At 50.8% G+C, this 23320-nt stretch overlaps 1 protein-coding gene across 1 annotated transcript in view; it reads left to right on the top strand.

The window, feature by feature from the left end:
• Nucleotides 1–23320, top strand: part of VAV2 (vav 2 guanine nucleotide exchange factor) — a gene marked incomplete at its 5' end in the record, with an annotated part of 114037 nt that overhangs the window by 53129 nt on the left and 37588 nt on the right. Inside the window, one exon of the mRNA XM_010157529.1 lies at nucleotides 10774–10832. Within this exon, the coding sequence (XP_010155831.1) occupies nucleotides 10774–10832 (59 nt within the window). The remainder of the gene's footprint in view (nucleotides 1–10773; nucleotides 10833–23320) is intronic.

Raw genomic sequence — 23320 nt, 5'->3', positions numbered from 1 at the left:
CCTTAAACCCCACGGTTGTGGCACAGGCTAATGACTCATTTCCAAATCAGCGTTTGGAGGTGCTAACAAGCTTCTCCCATAAATAGTGTTTGGATATCGAGGCTTTTCGTTTTCCTTCCTTTCTTACAACAGTGTTTAACAGTTGACTTGTTTCCTGTTATTTGCAAGTTCTGTGCAAATTGGTGGGGCCAAGCCGAGGCAGGGAAAGCAGTGGAGATGCAGGGGCGGCATTTTGCAGGAGGAGGGTGTCCAGCTGCATGGCCGCTCACCCCTACATCCCACCAAGCATCTCATGTTTTCCTGTTTAGTGGCAGCGCTGGGTGTCAGAGGATGTTCCCAGCAGTCCTGGGGACCACCTCGTAGTCTGCTGCCATGAGCAAGTTCATCCTTCGACCCATCCTTAGCCAGGACCTTTGCAACAGCGCCGAGTCTTGGGTCTCCCTTGCTCAGTCCCAGTGCTGGATGCATAAAGATGTGATTTCGCTGTGTCAGAATTCTCTTTTCTTTTCCTGCCTGGCAGAGATGTTTGCAGAGGCAACATCCCTCAGCCCTCATATGTGGTAAGCTCGTCCTCACCCTGGAGCCAGGGCAGGAGATGGCTGTCCCTGGGCTGGACCAAAGCACGTGGCAGCTCGCAGGCAGCCAGGCTGTTAGCAGCAGGCACAGCTCCCCATGTCCCGTGAATCCCCGCTGTTGACAGGAAAACCAGTTGCTGCATTTCACCCCGAGCTTCCTACGGGCCATGCCCTCACCTTGGCTCTGTGTCTGAGCTGCCTCCTAGCCCAGGGTGTCTGTGTCACGCAGCGTATGGGCATGTACCATGCTGCTGAATTTGTCCCAGATGAGTGGCTTTGAGTGTGGCCCTCGCTGTCCTCTCACCCTGTGCCCTGAACTCTTACCCCCACCCGTGGGTGCTGCTGAGCTTGCTGCTTCCAGTGTTTCAGGGCTGTCAAAGGAAATCCCTACTCCCATGTCCATCTGGAGGCACAGCAGCGGGCACTTTCTCGGTTTGTGTCTTTGAGTTCGTTCACTTGAGAACTGCTTGGGTTCCCTCCCCCAGCTTTTAAAGTCCCATCAAAGCCACCTCCTCGCACTAGTCCGTGTCAGATGGTGATAGTAAAAGTAACCGAATGAGATGCAGCTCAGCATCCATGTCGGAGGAGGGAGGCCATGAAGCAGCAGAATAAGTATTTATTGCTGTTGTATTAAAGGAACTCGGCAGCATAAAGAAAGCACTATGGTTTCAGGGCACCGATTTCTGTGCTTGGTAGTCGTGGGCGGTGTGAGGAGCGGCACCGCGAGAGCACGGTCGGGCTTGTTTGCAGCTCTCGGTGCGTCGACGTGTCGGGATGCTTTGCTTCTGCCCTCTCCTGCCTCTGCATCCTCTCTGTGTCCTGGGAGACGAGGGACCCTGCTCTGCCGTGGGCCTGGCTAGGTGTGTTTGCTGTGGGGACACCCGATTCACTCTCTGTGTCCTGGGAGACGAGGGACCCTGCTCTGCCGTGGTCCTGGCTAGGTGTGTTTGCTGTGGGATGGGGACCCCCGATTCACAGAGGGGACGGAGGAGCACAGACACCTCCTTACGCATGGACACTGGGGCTTAGGGTCCCCTAAGTGACCTGTGACAACGTTCCGTCCAATGCTCAGCTGCTCTGTAATAGGAAAAGACAGATTGGTGTCTTAAATATGGGAGGGGGGTGTGTGTGCCCCTGGGAAGCTTATGATGGTGTGATTCGGTGCAGAGCTTTTTTCTACCGGTAGCTGTAAATCCATCCGAGTTCCTCTCTTCTGCTCAGGGGATGTTGCGGGTTTTGCAACGACTGCCCGCTGTTGTAAGGCTGCGTGATCGCAGGCGTTACGCCGTCTCCAAAGAGCTCAAAAGAAACGTGTTAAAACGATACAAGTCCTGTTCCCACTGGAAATCAGCAGAGACTTTGCCAGTGACTTAATATTTGCATCCTCAACACGTAATGTGGCCAAATCATGGGTTTAATGCAAAATAACGCTGGGTTTAATAACCTTGTTAGAAAAGACCAGCCGCACGCGTACAGCATGATGGTAGCGGTGCTTAGGGCAGCACGTGACAGCTAATGGGCTTCAGGATGCAGCGGAGGAGCTGCCCGGAGCCCTGGGACCAGCCCGAGCTATCAGAGCCCTGAGACAGGCAGAGTCTGGGCTGTAAATCAGAGCTGATGGGAGTGGGAGTGATTTTACAGCAGCTGAGGATCAGGTCAAGAAACTCCCTTTCCTTTCTCTTCCCAGGGTCCTGTCCTTCTCTTATTTTCTAATATAATTTATAATCCAGGATTGATCAGTCGATGGAGCAGCACCATGGGGAACACAGGAGCCAGGAGAAAAACCTACTTCTCCCCTTTGCTCCCTCTCTGCTCCCTTGGGGATTTTGTCCCTCCTGTATGGAGATGGCCATTCTGCATCGAACCGAATTTTGCCCAACTGCTGCTCCTTGGGATGCTTTGGGCTTTCATCCCGTTTGCAGTTACAGGAGGTGATGCTTCCCAGGGCTAGCGGGTGGTATGGGTGCTCCCCAGGCTGCAATGCCCCTTTCACCCTCTGAAGCCTCAGGGATCCAGTGCTTATCAAATACGGATTTGGGAGGGTCCACTGAGGACACAGCAGCCTGAAACTGCAAAGGGTTTTTGGTGTGGGGCATGGATGCTCCGGGCCGCCTCCTTGCTGCGTCCCCAGCATGACGAGGCTCAGCCCAGCTCGGTGTTGGGGCCGTGGGGAGCAAAACTGCGGGTATGGGAAATGTTTCTGGTGCCTGAGTGCTGTGTGGACGGCTGGGAATGTATTTTAGAGCTTTTTAGTCAGGTCCGTAAAAAAATGCTGTAGGTACTCCAGCTTTTCTTTGGTAAAGACGTTATACAGCTTGTGCTCTGTGAAGGCAGCCTTGCTGGGGAGTGACCCCCTCCCCAGCTGCCTCGTGGGGAAATAACACAAAACTTTGCTGTGCGTTCCTCGTGCTTTCTCAGAGATTTTGCTTTTGGTAAAGATGTTTTCGCCTGGAAAATGCATCTCTGATGATGGGCCCTCGTTAGAGGGCTTAACCTCGTTATCTTGAGAGGTGCGCTCGCTCGTCCCTGTAACGCGGCAGTAACCATAACGCAGCCTGACACTGTGGCTAAGAGGTCTCAGGGACAATCTGTGTCAGATGTTCACTTGAGATTATTTTAACCCTTTGCTACTTCCACGATCAAGAATCCCTTGAGAAAAGGAAGGAGCGTGTGTGTCCAGCCTTCCTTCCTGAGTTTCAGAAGCATAATCCAGCCGGTACCTGGTTTTCCTGCATCCGCTTTGCAGATTGGAAGTGCAGCCCCGCTGAAGCGCGTGGTCCTAGCATCCCTGGCCAGCTCTCCACCAAATCACAGTCTGGGCTTTCGGATGATACTAATTACATCCCTGAGATCAGCACCTAATGCTGCACACACATCTGTGAGGCCAAGGGAGCAGCAAACCCAGAGGGGTGCTGGAAGCTGGGCAGCTCCGTTGTTCCCCACTTTCTCTGGCAAATGGGTTTTGGTTTACGTCTCTGGTTCTTCCATCTCCTGTGGTTTGAGGGATGCTCTCAAGCTCATCTGCAGCTCCATGGCAATGTCACAAGTTGCTGATACTTCAGTAAATCTAAAAGGAGTGGCAGTCAAGGATCCCTGGAATAAGGGGTGTTTGCTGGAGTAGGGAAGAGGCTTTACCATACCTCCGTCATGGAGTTCCCCATCTATTGCGTGGTCCTCGTAGTGAAATACAGGGGGAGAAGCCTGGACACATTGTCATGGGACAACTTCCCTGGCTTTGATTTAAATCCTTATCAAATATGTATCAGCCAAAATCGGCCCAGCTGGCTCCTCTCCAAACCCTCGGTGCCAGCAAACACCACGCTTCCCTGGCACGTGGCCTTTCTGCCGGGCATGAGTGGGAGGCGAAGGTGTGGCATCCCTGGGTGGGCGGAGACGAGCCGCAGGGAATACTATTCAGGAAGGCACTGGAAAGGCTCAAGCCAGTTGTCCAAATGGATTATGATTTAATAGCCCTCGTCCTCAGCAGCCAGCTGGGTGGAGGAGTTCCAGCTGAGAGAGCCGAGCCCTTGGTCTAGGAAAAACAGACGGATTTGATGCCTTAACGGGGCTCTGCCTGTCCTTGGCATCCTGAGGGAATGACGGCAGCCTGATCCCCTCCTGGCCAGGGACCGCCGCTCTTCGCGCTAGCCGTGTACAGGGATGCTCTTCCCGGGTACCAGGTTGTATCGGGAGATGTTGATTCAAGGAATTCCCAGTGGGATGCTCAAGTGGCAGCAGCCCTGGCTGCACGGTGTCTGGGGAGAGGGCTGGAAGGCAGCGTTAGGTTTGATGTTTGCTGTGCTTGTGGCACACGTGCTGTAAGATCTCGTGGGTTTATGCACTAGGCAGTAGCACACGGGGAGCACAAATAATGGGTCCAGAGTGAGCAGGTTGGCTCTCCCGCTCAGAGCTTGGCTACGCTGGCTTTCCAGGGCTGGTCTCACCGTACAAATCATGGGACAAGCATGTGCAAATGGAGGAAATGGGAGGATGGAAACTGCTGGTGACACTTTGGTTTGCAAATCTGATGAGATCCTGATAGTGCACAGCCCGGGGGGTGTGTGCAGCTGGGTGGGAAGCGCTGGGAAAGGCTGGTGGGCAGGGATGCTCCTTGGAAGGTGGAGAGGAGCAAACACGAGCTGACCAGCTGCTGCCACCTGCACCAGCGCAACTGTGGGAGAAAATACAGTGTTCTCCAGCACCACAAACTGGAGGCAACTGGGTGAAATCCTACTTCTTGCCGTCATGGATGCTTTTGCTTGAGCAGTCTTCTCCCTGGGACTCTTCACATCAGTGTTTTTACTATTGTTTCGCATTATCCGACTCAGTAATAATTTATGCAGTTTGTCTCTGAGTTTGGGGTCAGGTGTCTGCCCATGGAGAGGCTGGGGATGTTGGAAATTTTTTTTTTTTTTTTTTTCCTCCCCTTCATGAGTTTTGGGGCAAGCCAGAAAATGACTCCATGTAATTTCAGGCTGCGAAACCACTTTTCACCCCCAGAAGGGTGTGTGCAGAGGTGGCAGCATCGAGGTCTCTGCCCAGATTTATCGCTGCTGTGCAAAGCTCTTGATTTGCTTAGAAGAAAATATTTGGTTGTTCTGGGAAGGCGTCACCGTGCTGCAGCGTGGCCTGGGCTGTGAGCCTGGCTGTGACCCGGCAGCTTGCTCGGGCTCTGCAGGCGCAGAGCTGGGGGGTTCCTCGTGTGCAAAGTGTTCTCCAGCCCAACTGGGTCAGTTTGTTTTTTCAAATAAGGCAAGTTTATTTGAGAGTTTTCTGGATGCACAGGGATACCATCAGCAATAACTTCCTGGAGGAAGTAGAAGAGTAGTAAGAACAATTATTTTTTTGTTTTGCTTTTAGTTTATCTTTCAGTCTATGATTCCCAAAATAAAGTGTTGGTAGTAAGGAAGAAGAGTGGCATTTCTTACAGTGGTGGTGTGTTTGTTTGTTTTATAAGGTTAAAAAAATCTGATTTCTTTACTCAGCCAGGTTTCTTGCAAAGTGACCAGGGAATCACTCTGATTGAGCGACTGAGGGAACTGGGCTTGTTTAGCCTTGAGAAGAGGAGGCTGAGAGGAGACCTGATCACTGCCTACAACTCCCTGAAAGGAGGTTGTGGAGAAGTGGGTGTTGGTCTCTTCTCCCTAATGACAGATGATCGGACGAGGGGGAATGGACTCAAGCTGCGCCAGGGGAGGTTTAGAGTGGATGTAAGGAAGAAGTTCTTCACCGAAAGGGTTATCACACACTGGAACAGGCTGCCCAGGGAGGTGGTGGAGTCACCATCCCTGGATGTGTTTAAGAGACGGGTGGATGCGGTGCTGAGAGATATGGTTTAGTGGCGGACAGATACGGTTGGACTGGATGATCTCTAAGGTCTTTTCCAACCCAGTGATTCTATGATTCTGTGAATGTGAGAAACCCAGTTTGAGACCTGATTTTTTTTTTTTCCTTTCTTTTCCCCACAAAGTGCAGAACTTTGTGCCTTTTTTTGAGTTCAGGGTGTCTGAAATCATGTGCACAGCCCTCGTGCTCCGTTTCTGGTTCTGTTGATCCACAGCAATGATCTCACCCTGTGCGCCGAGCCAGGCGGTAAATGATCAACTGGGTGGTTGGATTTTAGCTCATGCCTAAGAATACAAGGCAAACTGGAATGGCAGGGAAGCGAAGGGCATCCCTCACCTTGTGTAACCACCAGAAATTTCCCATTAACCCTTTGCAGGTCGACTGTAGGGAAGGTCTTTCTGTACATCACCTGCACTGCTTACCTTTCTAACTCAGTTTCTGCCATCTTCTTGTCAGCAGGATGTTACATACAGCTTTTATGGTAACGTTTGCACGCTTAGTGCAGTTTTCTTGGAGGAAATTGCATTGAGAAACGGGTGAAGAAGCAATAACAATCTGCGTAAGCCCTTGTCGTTTAAGCCCACAGCCCTCCTTCTCCTGGAAAACACGCACACAGATAACAGTATTGTTTTCCCAAGCAACATCTTCAAATGGCTTTGCTGACCCTCTCATCTGCCAGTGCGGAGCAGGGTGCTTTCCCCCCTGATGGGGCCAGGAGAGCCCCCAGCCCTACCCCACTGACTGACCGGGGCAGTGGCACTCGGTGCGATGCTGGTTTGGTCATTGTAGCCTTCTCGAGAGTGGATCAAGGGATGAGCATGTTTGGAAGTGATTGCTCCTGGCTCCCGGTGTGCTCCAGAAGCACTTCCAGGGTGCAGCAGCTCCACTTCTACCAGCTTAAAATCATAGATTCCAAGAATCTTTTAGGCTGGAAAAGACCTTTAAAACCATCAAGCCCAACCGTTAACCCAGCACAGCCAAGCCCACCACTAAACCATGTCCCTGAGCACCTCATCCACATCTCTCTCAAATCCCTCCCAGGATGATGACTCCATCCTCCCTGGACAGCCCGTTGTAACACCTGACAGCCCTTTCTGGGAAGAATTTTCCCTGATATCCAATCTAAACCTCCCCTGGTGCAACTGTTTCCTCTTGCCTTCCCGGTTTGGACCAGCGGGTTAGTTTTATGAGGGGAAACCCAAAGGTCTGAGCTTAGGAAATAATCAGTGTAAGTCTGAAAGGGAATGATACCCCGCGGCAAGAAATCCTTCTTGGTTATGCCATCTGCCTCGGGAAACAAAGTGTCTACATTTCCAGGCTACCCTAAAAGAAAGGGAAGGTATAAATAACCATAAACTACAATTCCATTTAGTGTCATATCTGTATTAGCTGGATTAATAAGTCCTTGTATTGCAGAAGCAACGAAAAGCCCCAGATGAGAATCAGGGACCCCTCGTGCCAGCTGCTGCCTGGGTGTGTAACGGCACGGATCCTGCCTGGCCCGAGAGGAACCGATAGGCAGGAGTGGCAGGAAATATTCCTGTTTTTTTCTGCAAATAAGAAGCTGCTTTACAGGGAAAATGAGACACCGTTTAGCAAACACTTACGGATTGACTTACTTTAAAGAATGTTGTTTAATCCTGTTGAAATAGAGAGGATTACTTATCCTTAGACGCATGCTTAAGCACTTCCCTGGCTGGAGGTTGGCAGGCTGGAGCTGTAAGAGGAGCTGGGGCTGCTCTTGGCTACTGCCTTAGCAGGAGTTGTTGTTGGAAAAATAATCCCTGATACTGGGACAGATACTCTTCAGTTTCGTTTTCAGAGATGCCAAGCTTTGTGGAGGCTTTTTGTCCCCGATCCCTCAAAGTGGGTCGCTTTGCTTGCGTACCTGAGCATCGGTTTGGGAGCCTAAGCGTGTCTGTGCGTGCTGGCTTGTCACTGGAACCAGGTCCCGGGCTTTGATGTGCCAGGATGTTCAGCGCTTGGGGCTTTTCATCAAAGAACAAAGCAAAAATTGCTGGCGTGGAGAACAGTGCGCTTTTCTATTAAATTTCCCTGGAAGTCAGACCCTGCGGTAAAACCGTCTGATTCATAAACTGAGTTTTGTAGTTTATAAGTCTAACAATAGACCACAGAAGAGACTTATTCAATCAGTCTAGGACTTTCCTTGGACTATTTTAAGCCCTGTGGAGTGGAGCTGTGGGCTGCCAGGGGCTCTCCAGCCTCCGTGCCCCGTTTGGGCTCGGCACGTACAGGTACCGCTCGCCAGCAGTGATGCTCAGCGCCGCGGCTCTGCCTTGACGAGCCCTGGAGCTTTTCACAGATGCTAATGAACTCAATCCTATCTCCTCTCCCAAACTGGGGAGAATTTTAGAGGTGGGAGACTGGCGCAGAGAGATTTAATAACATGCCGAGAGTGGTCTTTTAAAATTGCTGATAATTTTGGGATTAAGACCTGATTTATTTGACTCCCAGTTATGTTTTAACCTGCTTTCTCCTGTTGCTGCTCATGTAATTTCTAAAGGCAAAGCCCAGTTTATTTAAAAATACAGATTGCAGTGACAGCGTGCACTTGAGGGCGCTGGGAGGGACGCGGTTTGCATGGAGCTGGCAGGCAGGGCTGCCTTCTGCTTCCAAGGGGGCTCAGCCCCTTTGGGTTTCTCCAGGAGCAGATTTTGCTCATTGAGGCATGACATTACCAGAAGCCACGTCTTTGCTTGATGCTTCTCAAAGCCAGAGCAAACGAGAGACTGGGCAGAGGCAGGGGTGTGAGGGGGGCTCGGAGAGCCAGGCTTGCTTCACGCCTCTCCGAAACGGAGGAGGGAATCTTGCTGGCTGGCGCAGGGAGCTTGCAGCTTGCTGGCAGGAAAGCATGTGGCTGAAGCACCTTTTCCAGAAGCGACCAACCTTTCCCCATAGTGCTTTTTTTGTTAGATGACAGTAAAATGAGGAACTTGACTGCGTTTATGGTCATGGGATTAAATTTCCGCTTGAGAAATTTTACAGTTTCTCCTCTCGTTGCACGGTAATTATGGTCCATAATGGGTGGCTCCAGGGCATCCCTGTAAAACCAGGCGTGTCAGGGGTGGTGGTCTGGTGGCTATCCAGATGCGCTCTGGAGAGGGAGAAATAGGCCAAAATATGCTCATGACAGCAGTAGCAAAAGTAAAAAAAATCCTTTATCCATGTTCTCTGCTTAAAGGGAACCGTCAGGGGCAACATCTTAAAAAAGATGTGGAAGGATGCTTTCGTAAGGTCCTTTTTTGCTAGAAGCATTGGATGGGGGACAATAAAGGCGTCTGAGGTGTGAGGAGAATTCCCTCGTGCTCTGGAGCTCCTTTCTGCCTTGAACTCCCGCTCGTGACATTTTATACCAGGGAGAAGCTTGGCCAAGTTTTGACATTCATAGTCTCATTGGCCATGTTGAATAATTCAGCATCTCTGTTCTCCGTCTGAAAGCCAAACGCTAAATGCTGAACTGTGGCAGCTCCTTTGTTCCGGCTTCGGCTTTGGGTCCATGCGTGGGGCACTGGTGGCCGACAGTGGGGCTGGAATGCATGGCAGCAGTAAAGGAAAAATTAGAGGGATGAAGGTTGCAAAAGTGTGAAGGAGAAGACGGGGTTTGGAGCAGGATCTGCTGTCCCGGGAGGAGCTCAGGCTCCAGGGCAGTCCTGGGTAATGGTGTCCATGCATTCCCGAAACGAGCCTGGTGCATGCGGGGCTCTTGCAGAGGGAAGGATTTGTGTGAGGATCTTTGATGCGACTCTGACCGTGTGGGATAGCGCCGTGGGAGGGAGGGAGGCTTGGGGGACCAACGGCAGTCCCAGGAGAGAAGTCAGGCACTTGCTTCCTGGGGTGACTGATCCGAAGGTGGCTTAGGAAGACAGGGAAGCATCCCTCAGCGGGGGGGGACACAGTCCCCAAATAAAACAGCCCTGATGGATGGATTTGGGTGCAGGGCAGCAACAGCCCCCACGGCGTTCGGATTTGTGTGCCTGGAAGAGGACTGGGGGCCCAGGACAGCAGGGACCGCTCAGAAAGTCCTTTATCTGTGTCCTGGATGCAGGCATCTCTATTCATTCCAGTGGACAGGAAACCAGGCCAAAAATAATAGGTTTATTTTTTCAATCTAGCTTTGAAATGATGAATATGAGCAAGAGTAAAACATGTTGTATATCTGTGAGGGACTAAAACCATTCTTTGTTTGTCTTCATTGAAAATTCTGTGTAGCAATTAAAACTTCCATTAAAAAAAAAAGGGAGTTTTCAGAAAAAGCTGGTGGCTTTACTGTTCCTGACTGCGATGCTGATGAAAATATTTTATTGTTGAATCACTTCTGGCTGTTTTCTGCCAGAAAAGGGCGACGGTCTGCACTCACCTCTGACAAACTGATGATGCATCTTTATTGAAATGCAAGAAGTCGAAACCATTCAGTCTTGGCAAGTTGGCCTCGATAAGATCATTTTGCGTGGGGAGAGAGGGAAGGAGTTATAAACCTTTTGTAATAAAATACAAAGTAGGAGGTTTTTTTCGATGGTTCTCAGTGTTGCATAAAACCTATTGGAGCAGATCTTGGAGGTGGTGTGTGAGTGGCGGGATGGAGTTTCCTTGGGTGATGCTGCTGAATTGGGGACCTTTATAGCTGAAGGTTAAGTGTCTTTTACGCTTAGTGGTAAAACCAGAAGCGGTGTTTGCAGTCATCCAAGCCCTGATGGTGATGTACTGAGGGACCGGAGCACATCCATTTCAGTGCGAGCTCAGGTCCAAATACCAGGCTGTGGGTCCTCAAGTTCCCACCAAACTTGCCTCTGTCTTCAGTAAGCACACCAGCATCTTTTTCTCTCGTTTCCAGGTGATCTCTGCAGTATCCAGACTCTCCTTCCACAGTATTGCTCAAACCAAAGGAATTAGGTAAGATCCTTTCAAGTTTACAGATAAAGTCAGTGAAAAATGTAATGAGTTGTGTGCAAAATATGCCATCTGTGGAGCATGGCAGGGTGGGTTTTAGTGGCTCTTGCTGGAGGTTTTGCCCAGGTCCCCTCTGCAAGGCCTGTGCAGCTGAGGACTGGGATCCCAGGAAAGCCAGCAATGCCTGTCCCCTTCACGCTGGAGCGGTACTCTCACCCCAGTGTCCCTCGGGTCACCCACTCTGCTTTCCGGGCTGCAAAAGCAAGGTTTCAGCCCCCTCGCATGCTGCACAAGTGCCCAGGTGGCCTTTCTGTCACTGACAGCTGGGAAATCTCTTCCTGGCTTTGACAAAGGCCCATTAGTGCCGAGTGGGTAATGGGGGTTAATAAGGAACCTGGCCCCGGCACCCAGGGTGAGCTGCCCTGCTGCTGGGGCTCCTCCTCTGCTAATTGAAGTGGCCATGGAGAAGGAATTAAAACCAGCAGACAGCCCTATTAAGCAGGGCTATTATCCTGGTCTTTGTTAAATTCTCTGCAAAATTGGGTTGCAGTTGGTTTTCTTGTTAGTGTGCTGTTTTGGTATCAATTAGGCAGCATCTTCTCATTAGGATCACAGATATACCTGGGAAGAGTTCTCTGCTTAAAGTACCTTTCCTGCTTTTTTGGGAGAATTTTTGGGTTGGTTTTTTTTTCCCCCCAGCTCTAGAACACATTGGCTTTTCTCCGCAGAGTCTTACTGCGGTTCTGGTCAGGGTGCATCATGGCATCGGTCTGCACCCCTGCTTTTCTTCTAGCCCCGCCACCCGTGCCCGCCACCCCACACCATGATTTTCACTGTCTGAACTTATTTTTGCTGCCTTAACTGCACTGATATTGCCAGAGGGGAACAGCTTTTCACGTGTAAAACAAACTCCATCTGTTAAACAGGAATCTGACAGATCCCACCAGGACTGGGGGGAGATTAAGGGGGAGAAGGTTTCTAAAGCACATTGAGGAATAAAGACGTGCTGTAAGTTAGGGACTATTTATTATTAAGGATATCCCCGAGTCCTGGAGAAGCCTGTGGTGATTATTATTTTAAGGGAAAAGAACATCCAAGGCTTTCTGAGGCAGGGAGTAGTGGGGCATCCCACGTGCACAAGCTGCAGTGTCCTTGCGAGGGCTGGGTTTGAGTCTGGGGCTATCACTGGAGGAGGGTGCAATGTGTCATCCTGCCAAAACCTTTCCCTAGGCAGGGAGGTCCTGGTGTCATTTCAGAGGATGAATGAGCTGGTTGTCCTCTGGGAAGGCGGAATCTCAGGGAAGGGTTGGTTGGGTGATAGCTGGGGGCTAGGAGCAGGGAGGCTTTGCTATTCTGGTGGATATGTGGCTTTTTCTCATTCATTTTACAACCAGCATTTACGGTTCCCACTAAAATCCCTTATCTTGGAAGCCTTTGGCACAGTAATTGCACAAGAGTAACGCGGAGCTTAGTGGGTCTTTGCTTCTAACTCTGTTTTCCTTCGTGTTAAGTCTGCTTCTCTTCCCCGTTGCCAGCTCTGGAAGAAGAGAAAATGCTGTAGCCCAGTCAGCTGGAAAATACCCCGCTGGGGGTTGCCCTTCCCATCCCCGCTGCCCCCTGCAGTCAGCGAGCCCCCAGCTTTGCCTGTTCCTGCATGTTTTTTCCTTTTAATTAGATGATTTCTTGCTACATCATCTCAAAAGTCTCAATGACAGAAACTAATCTCAGATGAATTCATTTAATCTGTGGGAACCAGCAGCAGCTCTGGCTCCCTGAAGGGTCTGAGCCGATCCCTCAGCTCCCTGGGGTCTCCACCAATGATTGGGGTCTACCTTTCCCCAGTGAAGATGCTGCCACTGGAATAAATGGAAAAGTCTTGTTGGCTTAGGCACGGTGCTTAAAACCATGGTAAATACAGTGCAGTTAGGCTGGTGTATGGATTGTGTGGTCTTCATCCCCATAGCGTGAGCGTGGCTCTGCTCCAACCCCTATTTTGGGGTCTAAGAATCAGCATCACCCAAATGAAGAGTGAAATAAATCCTATTGCTAGTCCTTTAAATAAGTTTCATGGCATGTAAGGTAAAAAAATAAAAATCAATCTTGTATGCTGTTCAGTGAAAAAAAAGAAGAGTCTTTCTGCCTAATAATTTCAGGATACATGAACCTCGCCAGAGAAACCCTGTTTCATAGAGCAAATCCGATAGCGATCGGGATAGCTATGTTGAGATGACAGAGTGTTTCTTCCAGGGAACAAGCTGCAAGCAGCAAAACATGGGAAAAGATATGACGGTGAATGCAGCGTGCTGTTTGCAGGCTGGGGTAATCCAGCCTCTGCTGCCCTTCCTCCTGCCCTGCTCTGCTCCAGTTGCAGGTTTCACAATTCCTGCGGAAAACGGGGTCACCCTCCGGCACGGTGCGTCGCTGCCTTCCCTCCTAGCAGGCGATGGTCTCTGACGATTGCCAAAATCGATTTCTCTCTGGCGTGAGGCTGTTTGTGCACAGCACGGACAGAGTTTCCCCGCTAATTAAAGCAGCGTGTGGTGGTGAGGACCACCAGCACCGCACCCGGTTATTTTTTGGGTAGTGCCCCAAGCGTAACACGCCCTTCGATGATAAGATGGTGCTTCCTAGAAAAAAGCACATTTTCTCTCCAATTTAAGCTGTTCAGAGGAAAGATGGATAAAGAGGCACTGGAGGAAAAGCAGATGCATGAAACTACGTTTGGATTTTGGCTCTGACCCTGGGGCCATATGTGGCCCTGGGCGCAAAATCCCTTAGTTTTGTAGGTCTTGTTTTCCCCTCTCGGAAAGGGGAGGTGAGAAATGCCTTTGTTCACCTGGCTTGCTGGAGACTGGGCGCAGGCAGCCCTGGGCATCGCTGCCCTTGGATCTCCTTCGGGAGCACAGGTTCTGCAGTAATGTGATAATACCCTTTTCCTGAGGTTTTCATCCGTGCAGCATTTTACAGGGCTGTAGTTGGGACAAAGAAAAGATCCTCAGAGTGTAGCATTGCCCATCAGCTAAGGAGATGGGATAGATTAGATATCAGGAAGAAATTCTTCACAGAGAGGGTGGTGAGGCACTGGAACAGGTTGCCCAGAGATGTTGTGGATGCCCCATCCCTGGATGTCTTCAAGGCCAGGCTGGATGTGGCTTTGAGCAACCTGGTCTGGTGGAAGGTGTCCCTGCCCATGGCAGGGGGGGTGGAACTAGATGATCTTTAAGGTCCCTTCCAACCCAAACCATTCTATGATTCTATGAGAAGAGATTTGGGTTTTAAATTATTATTGTTTCTTGCACGCTCCTCCATCTGCCTGGAGGACTGTCAGCGGTTACCACCGTGCTCCTTGCCCATCCGTAGCTGTCTCCAAACAAGGAGCCTTTATTTTACAGCCAGAACGCCAGGAATTTCCACGGCAGACCTGACTCACAGCCCGTTAAGCCCCTTATCCCATTTCTCACGGTGGCTGGCACTGAGCGTCCAGGGTAGGTGGGAGGGTTCTGTGCAGGCAGAGCCGGTGGGGTTCTCCTGTGCTCTGGAGCCTGAGTTTTCATTCCCTTACCAAGTTTTCTCAAGCAAACTCAGCTCTGGAGGACAACAGGACTTCTTGTTGCAGGTCCAAATAAACCAAGGTTTGGGGTTTTTTTCCTTAATTCCTTAAAGTTTTTTTTCCTTAAGACTTTCCTGCGGTGGCCCTGGCTGTTCTCTGTTGCCCACGGGACATCCCGGTGCTCTCTGGGCTCCGGCCGTCACCCACCTCGTGCTAGCAAGCTCCACGGGCCGAATGTGAGCTGTGAGCAGAGGGGGCATGTGTTTTTTCATCTCCCCCAGATAAATGTTTTTCCTGGAAGCAGAGTTTTGCAAGCAAAGCAGGAGGTTGAGGAATATTGGCTCACATTGCCTGCATGCATTTTTAATGTGTGCACAGTGAAACCGTCTGAAAACGGGAAGGAGTTTGCATGTTCAAAGGCCTTTTACCGAGGCCCTTAATCTAAGTAAATCCTTTATATATGAACTGAACCTCTAAGTGACTTTCTTCAGAAGGCACTGCAGTTAATAAAATAGATTTAAAAACATTTGCAAATGGGAGGAGTGGGGGATCCTATTTGTCAAGAGGAGGTTTTCTCCTGCGGGAGCAGTGACGATGCTTTGGCCAGGTGGTGGAGGGAAGGAGAAGGGGATGGCTGTGTTTTCCCTATCCTGGGGTCCAAGGCAGGACCTCCTCAGGTCAGTGGCACAGCTACTTGGGGGCAGCTGGAGGGAAGAATAAGTGGCATTAGTTTTACCTCCAGGCAAACACGGCGAGGCCAGTCCATCGCCCTGGGCTGAGGTTTACCTTGCGTTTAAACAAATAAATAAATACAAGCCAAAATGCTGATTTTCTTGGCATTTAACCTCTGCACGTCACATGCCCTGAGGTGACAGAGATGACTTACTGGCTGCAGGGCAGGTTTGATCTTGGGGAGAGGTGATGATGCTATGGATGCCTGCAAGTCCCCTGGAAGTCCTGTACATTAGGAGCTGGAGTTTGCCCGTTACACAAGGCTGGACATGTCAGTGGAGGAGAAGAACCCTCCTGCTCTCCAGGGTAGGGGCTGGCATCAGCCCTGATACTTGCCCAAGCCCCTGGGTGCCCTCCACCCCAGCAGACCCACTGCTGAGCAGGTGTCAGGGCTGGGGTGCCCACTGGCATCCTGTTGAGCGCAGACCATCGTGTCTCTTTTGCTCATCTCTCCAGGGCAGATCACAGAATCACAGACTGGTTTGGGTTGGAAGGGACCTTAAAGCCCACCCAGTCCCACCCCCTGCCATGGGCAGGGACACCTTCCACCAGAGCAGGTTGCTCCAAGCCTCATCCAGCCTGGCCTTGGACACTCCCAGGGATGGGGCATCCAGTGCCTCCCCACCCTCTCCATGAATGCTGAGCTGGGAGGGGAGGAGCTCAACACTGGGATTAGCACAGGTTGGAGCTGCCTCCGGTCAAGTTCAAGGCAGCTAAATGAGCTGGACCAGCATCCTCCCCTCAGTGGGGATTTAACCTGGGGGAGACTTTCCTACCACCCTGCCTTGCAGTGCCGTGCTGATGAGGTTTAGCACTCCTCAGCTTTGCCCAGGTAAACTGTTAAAACAGACTGACGTGCTCAAAATGAGGTTTGCAGCTTTATCATCCCTGGAGTTTCTGTACTTAACGGCTTGCCAATAATATCAGGATGTGTGTGGGGGTGAAAGGGAGGAGGGATGGGAAGGGAGAGTCACAAGCATCCCACCCGTGCTGTTTCGGGGCTGTAATATTACCCTGCTGAGCGAGCAGCATTCCTCAGCACGCTGTGCCCTGCCTGCAGGAGAGGGGCTGGGAGGACAAACGGAGCTGGACCAGTGTGGGCAGCTTCCAGCCCCTGCTCCCAGTGTGTCATCCACTGGTCAGCCGTGTTTGATCTGGGAACTCCTCAGTGCTGGATCCACCAGTTCAGAATTAGACCTAGATTTTTTGTCCAGATTTCATGGGTTTAATCCATTTTCCCATCTGACCAAGCCAGTCTACGTTGTGGGGGTACCCTTATGTTTGCAGTGGGGGTGACCCTGTAAAGGAGACTGTGATCCTGCCAGCACAACCCACTTCTTGCAAAAGATGGGATGGCACAAGCCCTTGTCCTCTGAGTTACTCCTGAAGGAGAGAAGGGAGATAAGGGAAAATCTTTTATGGGATTGGCAAAGAGTCTCCAGCACGATGGAGGCTTCGTGCTGATCGTAGTTGGTCTCTCGTCCCCCTGCCCCTGGGGTGGCAGCTCAACACAGGGCGCACATCCGTCCGTGTGAGAATGGTGAGCAGTGAGGTCGCTAAGGATTAAGTCCTGGAGTGTTTTCTGGTGAGGAGGTAGTTTCGGGACCTCTTCTCCTGTAAAGTTGGTTTTAGAAGGGCTGTTTTATTCATTGCCAACGCGCTCTCTGCAATTGCACTCTGCCCATTATTCTTTTTACTGCTGTTTTGTATCCAAACCTGTAAGTGTTGCTACAAAACGGATGCAGAAGGCTGTGGAAGGAATCCCTGGTTGGAAATGTGTACGGTGACTGTGCAGCACTGTCTTGTGCTCCAGCGAGTCTGGGACTGGGACCAGTCCTGGGACTGGGCACAAACCCACAGATGTTCAGCCCCAGACCGTGGAAGCAGGGGGTCAAGTGGAGATGGTTTTCTGTGACACGGACAGACCTTTAGGAGTGACCATAAAGCTTCTTCCTTTGTCAGTAAGCAGAGTCTTTGGCTAAAAGCAGTTCCTTTCCAGCTAAAACGTTTTTAACACATTTATTTTGGCAAACACGTATCCTCACAGACTTGCTCCTAGGAGAGTCTGAAAAATATCGTTGACATGTTTTCCTGTGCGGCTGCTTTGTAGGCTTGGGAGATTCTGTCTGAGGTCACCCCATAAGCATCTGCTAATAAAAGCAAAGGCAGTTTCTCTCTCCCCCCCCCCACCAGCAGCTTTGCATGATGAAGATACGGCTCTGATGCGCACAGCTCCGCTAACAGTCGCATGTGGGGCTTGCAGGGTTTTGGGGTGCACCTGCCTTGTCACTGCTCACCGGCTTTGCCTGTGTAGTGCTGCTTCTTGTCTTGCATTGGAAGGGGCAGCCCAGGGAGGTGGCGTCACCATCCCGGGAGGGATTTAAGAGACTTGTGGATGAGGTGCTCAGGGACATGGGTTAGTGGTGGGCTTGGCCGTGCTGGGATAATGGTTGGACTCGATGATCATAAAGGTCTTTTCCAACCTAAAGGATCCTGTGATTGTATGACTTTGCTGCCACCGGAGAGGCAAGCACACGTCCTTTAATTCCTTGTGGGCCACAGCCAGTGCTGCTCAGCCCAGGTGGTCCCTTCAGATCTGGTTGACGTTGCACAGTAGGACCCTGCTTGGCTGGACACGCTGGTGGGACTTTGTGCAAACAGCCAGCGCTGCTGGCACTGCGCTGGAAGCAGGAGAAATATATGTTTAGGTAGTTATTTGTTTTTGTTGGCATGCATTTGGTAGGATTGCAGCTGCTCAGGTACAGCAGAGACTGCTGCCCAGACTACTGAAAGATTTCTTTGTGCTGCTTTGCTACAAGTTAAAAATGGGGGTTTCAAGGTGTTTCAACAGTGTTTTCCAAAGTTGTGCATTTGCAGAGCCTTGTGGGGGTGTTGTTAAATACCTTGGGGTGTGTTCCAGATCTTTACCCTCCTGGCTGTGATTTACCTTTATGCTCCCTGGGTGAGCGGTGCCATCTGCCCGGAGCGATCGTGCCCCGAGCTTAGGTTAGTTGTGCTGGCTTCCCGGGGCAGGGGCTCTGGCCATCTCCCTCCATGGTGGTGGCAAACCCCCTGCCCCCGTGCTGGGCCCGGCAGGGCACTGCTGCAGTTTCAAGTCAGCAAGAGCATCATCCCTCCTCCCCAACCTGCTCACGCATTCCCAGTGGAACCAGGGTCATGGGAACATCCCATGGGAAGGGAAGGCTGCCGCTGTCCCTGCTCACTCCACTTGCCATTGATGTTCAGCCACAGTGTTTTCAAATCTAGCTTTCTTCTGAGTTTCCTAGTGATTGGTTGCACTGTTACTCCAGAGGGTTTGTGGGGTTTTTTTCCTTTCTTTTTGAGAAAGATGTTTCTGGATTCCCCTTTTGATTTTATCCATCTGTTATCATTAACGTAGAGCTGAAGTGAGGAGAAAATCTTGCCGCTTTCTTGAGCGAAGCATTGGTACATGAGAATGTTTTAAAAATGCGATAATGTGTTGAAACATAAAATTATACGAGCTGTTATTTTCTTGTCTCATAGTCTCCAGAAGTACTCGGTTCAGATTTGAGCTGAAGATAAAGCAGGGCATGCAGCTAACCCTTGGGCACTGTACAGTGCAGTGTGCTAAACGCTCTAAGTAGTCTCCTGCAAAATCATCATCTCTGTGTTATCTGATGATGTAGCTTGCTCTTCCCCCACTGAATTTCTATCAGAATTAATCTTGTGAGAATTTTTGCAAGTTCCAGACCACAAATAAAAGCAAATCATAATTTTTCAGAGGACGTGTCTAAAATTTGGCACAGCATGAGGTGCTGCTTTCCAAAGATGAGTAATGTAACACAATACTATGATTTTAATTAAATTCAGCAGCTTTTGGTATGCTCCAATGTGTCTTGTTCTGCAGGGAGAGAATTGATTCCATTCTGCTTTACAAAAATGGCTCTTGGGCATTCATAGTAAGGTTTTCATCCATCTTGCAGCACTTTACCAGAAGCGTTCCCTGACACTTGTTCCCATTTCACAGATGGGAACCGAAGCTCTCGGAGGTGCTGCCTGGGTCACGTGTGGGGCTGGAGAAGCAGCTCCAGGTCACCCCTTTGCTCGCCTCTGGTCAGCTCACAGCCACCTCGTGGTACATCAGTAAATTAAATGCTGCTTTAATCTGCCTCGTCCCACTGAATCCAACGATGGATGCATTTCCGTTCGCCTGTCATCGTCTTGCAAAACCACGTGGTTTTCTTTGGACAGCTCCAGGAGTGCTGCGCTCATGAAGGCATGACGGTGCCAGAACCGATATCTGATGGGGACCCATGGGGATGGGGTGATCCCATGCTCATGGAGTGGCTTGCCAGCCTGGAGAAAAAGAGGAGTTTTAAAATTTAAAAAAAAGGGAGGAAGGTTAGAGCTATCAAAATGACGTGCCACGAACAGCCGAGGCCGGAGCACTTCCCCTGGAGAAACACATTTTGGGATTGAAGCAGCATTAAACCTCGGCGGTGGGACAGACGGACTCATCTGGAAGCACGGGAGCTGAAGCCGGCTGCTAACCCCCCACCCGAACTTGCACAGAAAGCACAGCCTGAAGTCCAAAACCTTGGTGAAATCGCAGACTCCCGTGAGCTTTTTTCGTATTGCCACGATGCTTTCTTCAAACTGGGGCTGTCAGAGGATCTGTACACCCAGCCATGGGTTTTGTGAGTTACTGCAAGCCGTAATTGGTCTGTAGACACCATGCTATGGGAACGTTTTTCTGCCAGATCCTGAGCCAGGAAGATTGGGCACAGCCCCATCCATCCCAGCAGAGCTGTAGAAGCTCCGTTGCACCAGCTTGAGGCTCTGGTCTTTCCATTTATGAAGAAATCCCTCGCAGAAGGGGCAGCAGATGGGAGCAGCTCGAGGTCTCACGGGTGTCACGTGCTCCACCTGCTTTTTAAAACACTGAAGCTTGATTGCTGGACTTGGGAAAACAAGGAGATTTTCACACTGGTGTTGGGAGGCTGGAATCCTGCTCCTGATAAGGGATGAGCCACCCCCTTTAGTCTCTTGTGGGTGTTGGCACAAGTCATGACAACCTCCTTGCAGATCTGCCCGACAGACGATGTCCAACAGGAGCAGCCTCGGACGGGGGCAGCTCCCTGGGACGGAGGGCAGAGAGTTGGACGTTTCCACCCTGCCTGCTTCTCGCTGGGATTTCTCTTCCCAGGGCTGGTGTTTGACCCTGTCAGAAGAGAGACAGGGCAAACAGAATAAATCACACTGGTTCCCCCCTGCTCTGTCACACACGGATTTGAGGCTAGGATGCTACTGTACAAAATTATCAGGCTGAAGCTGACCCATCCCTGACCCTCTGCGTTCTCAGTGATGGTACTGCAGAGGTGAACAGCTGCCTTCAGTTGCTAGAACAAGGCACCCAGATGCTGAAGTATGTTCATAAATAAATCAGTCTTCCTCCTTATTGCTGTTAGAATTGCAGCCTACCTAGCTTTTCCCATTAAATAATTCAGAGGAGAGAGCAGCCAGGCAGCGTGTGGAGCTGCGCCTTGTCCCTGCGGAGAGGGATACCGCAGGGGAGCACGGGGACGGCTGGTGAGGGTACGGCGTGGGATGGATCACAGGGCAGCCTGAGCGACAGCTGAGAGCAAGGGAGGGTTTTGCATGAGGTACCTTGTGAAATACGAATTATCGCCCTGTGCGGTGTAATCGCCGTGGACTGCTCCTGCCTTTCCTTGCGAGCGCTCGTTGCATTTGCAGGGCGCTGTGCACATGTAAGCTCTCCAACCCAGATGTTCTGTAAGATCAAGGGGGCGCTGTGCATCGCATGTCGAGAATGATCATCTGCTCCAAGTCTTGCCCTCAAGAGGAGAAGCTCACTCTAAACTCCGTTACAAATGACTTGGCCTTCCCTTCTCCTTTAGGCTCTAAAACAAACGCATCAGATCGATCCTACTTGCGTTCTCTCCTTTGATCTCTGGAAGTGCTGCTGTTGGATGCTGTGGGGTTTGGCTGTGAAGAAGTCTACTCTGGGAGGTTTATTATCTCTAAGAGCCTGTTCCAGCGGCGTTTGATGTTGCTGGGGCTTCTGCTCTTCATCTGTGCGGCATCGGGCTTGCTGCAGCCCCGGCGCAGGCTGGGAGGATAAATGGCTCAGCAGGTGGTTTTTCACGATGGTGGGGTGAAAAACAGTCTGGTGCTTATCTAATGATACTGAATAAGAGGCATTTTCAAATGAATTTAAATGAACTGGGATCTCTGCAAGCCTGTTGGGTTTCAGTGGAGTCAAAATACTGTTGGGCATTCCCAGCTATGTAGCATTTAATACTCTGTATGAAGTTGCAATGCATCCGGAGGTCTGTAAGGGTTTCCCAGGGAATCAGTAGCTTTTAGATTCCTTGACTTGCAGTTTTTCTGCTCTTCTTAAAAAAAAAAAAAAAAATTACGTACAAACTGTTCCCAAACAAAGCAGTTGCTCTTGGGGAGCCTGAGGCTGGAGAATGTGCAGCACCATCACCCACCCACGTGGAGATGCTTCTCCCTGTGCAGTTGAGGCCGAGTTGATAAGCTGCATGAAGGTGTCTAAATGCATGTCCTGTGCTGGACCTGGCTTTTCTTGGAGTTGCCCTGACGTGGATGCAGGGGGGTAGGAGCAAGAGCAGGGCTCTCCTCCCCAAGCCTCTCCCCACTGCATCAGAATCTATTCCTGCAGCCAGCTCAGGTGGAAAACGTTGCCTGCCCGCGGCGGGAAGCCGGGAAGGTTATGTGTTGGGAAGCCGCAAAACCAGCAACACAGGGATGGGACGAGGATGGGGTGGGCAGTTCACCCCACGCCTCCTGCCAGCACCACTGACCCCGGTGTGAGTTGGGGTAGGGAAGTGTTTAATATGTTTTTCTATAGCTGGCTGCTGGAGGTTCATCCTTATCGTCTCAGTGCTAAATTTTCCTGTTTGGCAAAGAAAAATAATATAAATGGGTATGTAAGGGAACATAAGCCAGAATTAGGGAGATGTTTTAAATAGTGGCCATAATTAGCAGGGCAAAATTACATTACGTTGTTGCACGATGCTTCTGGGGAAGAGCAACGACCGTTTGGGCAAGAGCTGGCCAAAGCCCATGGCACAGTCCCAGCCCCAGGTGACGTGTGCTGCAGTTTGGGGGCTGACACCCTGTTTTGGAGAAGGGAAGGGGAGCTGCAGGGAGATGGCAGCTCTGCTTCTGCAGCAGGACATGGGGGTACAGGGGCTCCAGGGCTGCCTGGGGCATGGGCAGACAGGGAGAGAGGCACGAACAAGGGGCAGAGCCAAGGCTTTCTCCAAAAAGCCGTCCTTCAGGTCCAGATTTTCAATGGTCCATTTAATAAACCTCTCCCCGTTGTGACTTTCTTTCTAATTGCGCCCTGGGCATCCTTATTTAGCCATTATCTGCTATTGTGGAGATACAGGTTATTAATTCCTCCCCTCTTCTGACTTTCGCTCCGGTGCTTTGGCCACGGTCAAGGTGAAGCTGGGAGGGCTGACAGAGCTGCTGCCTCCACGAAACCCTCGTTAGAAAATACTTTTCTCGCTTTGCTGTCTCCTTGTCTTACGTGGTGGGCTTTGTCACAGGAACTGATCACACCTCGAGCTCAGATTTATGGTTGGAAATGTGTGCTTGTGATTTTAATGTTCTTTATGGCTCTTTCACTTCTTTTGTTCTGGCATGGTGAGCGGTGGAGAAGGAAATAGAGGTTAAAAGGAGAGATGCATGTAAAAAGTAGTAGGTTGTGCCTTGTGGTGCTTTTTATGTTTTAATTAATTTAACAAGTGACGTTTAAGCAGAGGTCACCTCCCATTGCTCCTGTCTTGCTCGAGCTGTGTGTGGGATGGTGTAGCCCTGCAGCAGTGGTGGCTGACCCCCCTTGCTCCTCTGAGAGGGGTCCGAGGCCAGTTCCCATGATCAGCTCAGCCACGTGCAGGAGGAGCTGGTGGCTTTTTTGTCTGCACTTCCCGTGGCTTTTGTGTTTGTCACTGATCCCCAGGGGACAGCAGGGGAGAGGAAATGCACAGACACACGCACGTTCTGTACAGATCCGAGCGCCTCCTGGTCTCTCACTGCACCTTTGTGCTTTGAAGCATCTCTCTGAAGCGGGCGTCCCCCCTCCTCTCACGAACGCATGGGCAGCTGTTTGTGTGCCAGATGTTGGGGTTTTGGGACTGATGGCATCTGCCTTGCAGGGAGACTAGCAGGCACA

This window comes from Eurypyga helias, unplaced genomic scaffold, assembly GCF_000690775.1.
Source record: "Eurypyga helias isolate BGI_N326 unplaced genomic scaffold, ASM69077v1 scaffold10268, whole genome shotgun sequence".
Taxonomy (NCBI): Eukaryota; Metazoa; Chordata; class Aves; order Eurypygiformes; family Eurypygidae; genus Eurypyga; species Eurypyga helias.
The sequence above is the reverse complement of the archived record's forward strand: the minus strand, read 5'-3'. Positions and strand labels throughout refer to the sequence as shown.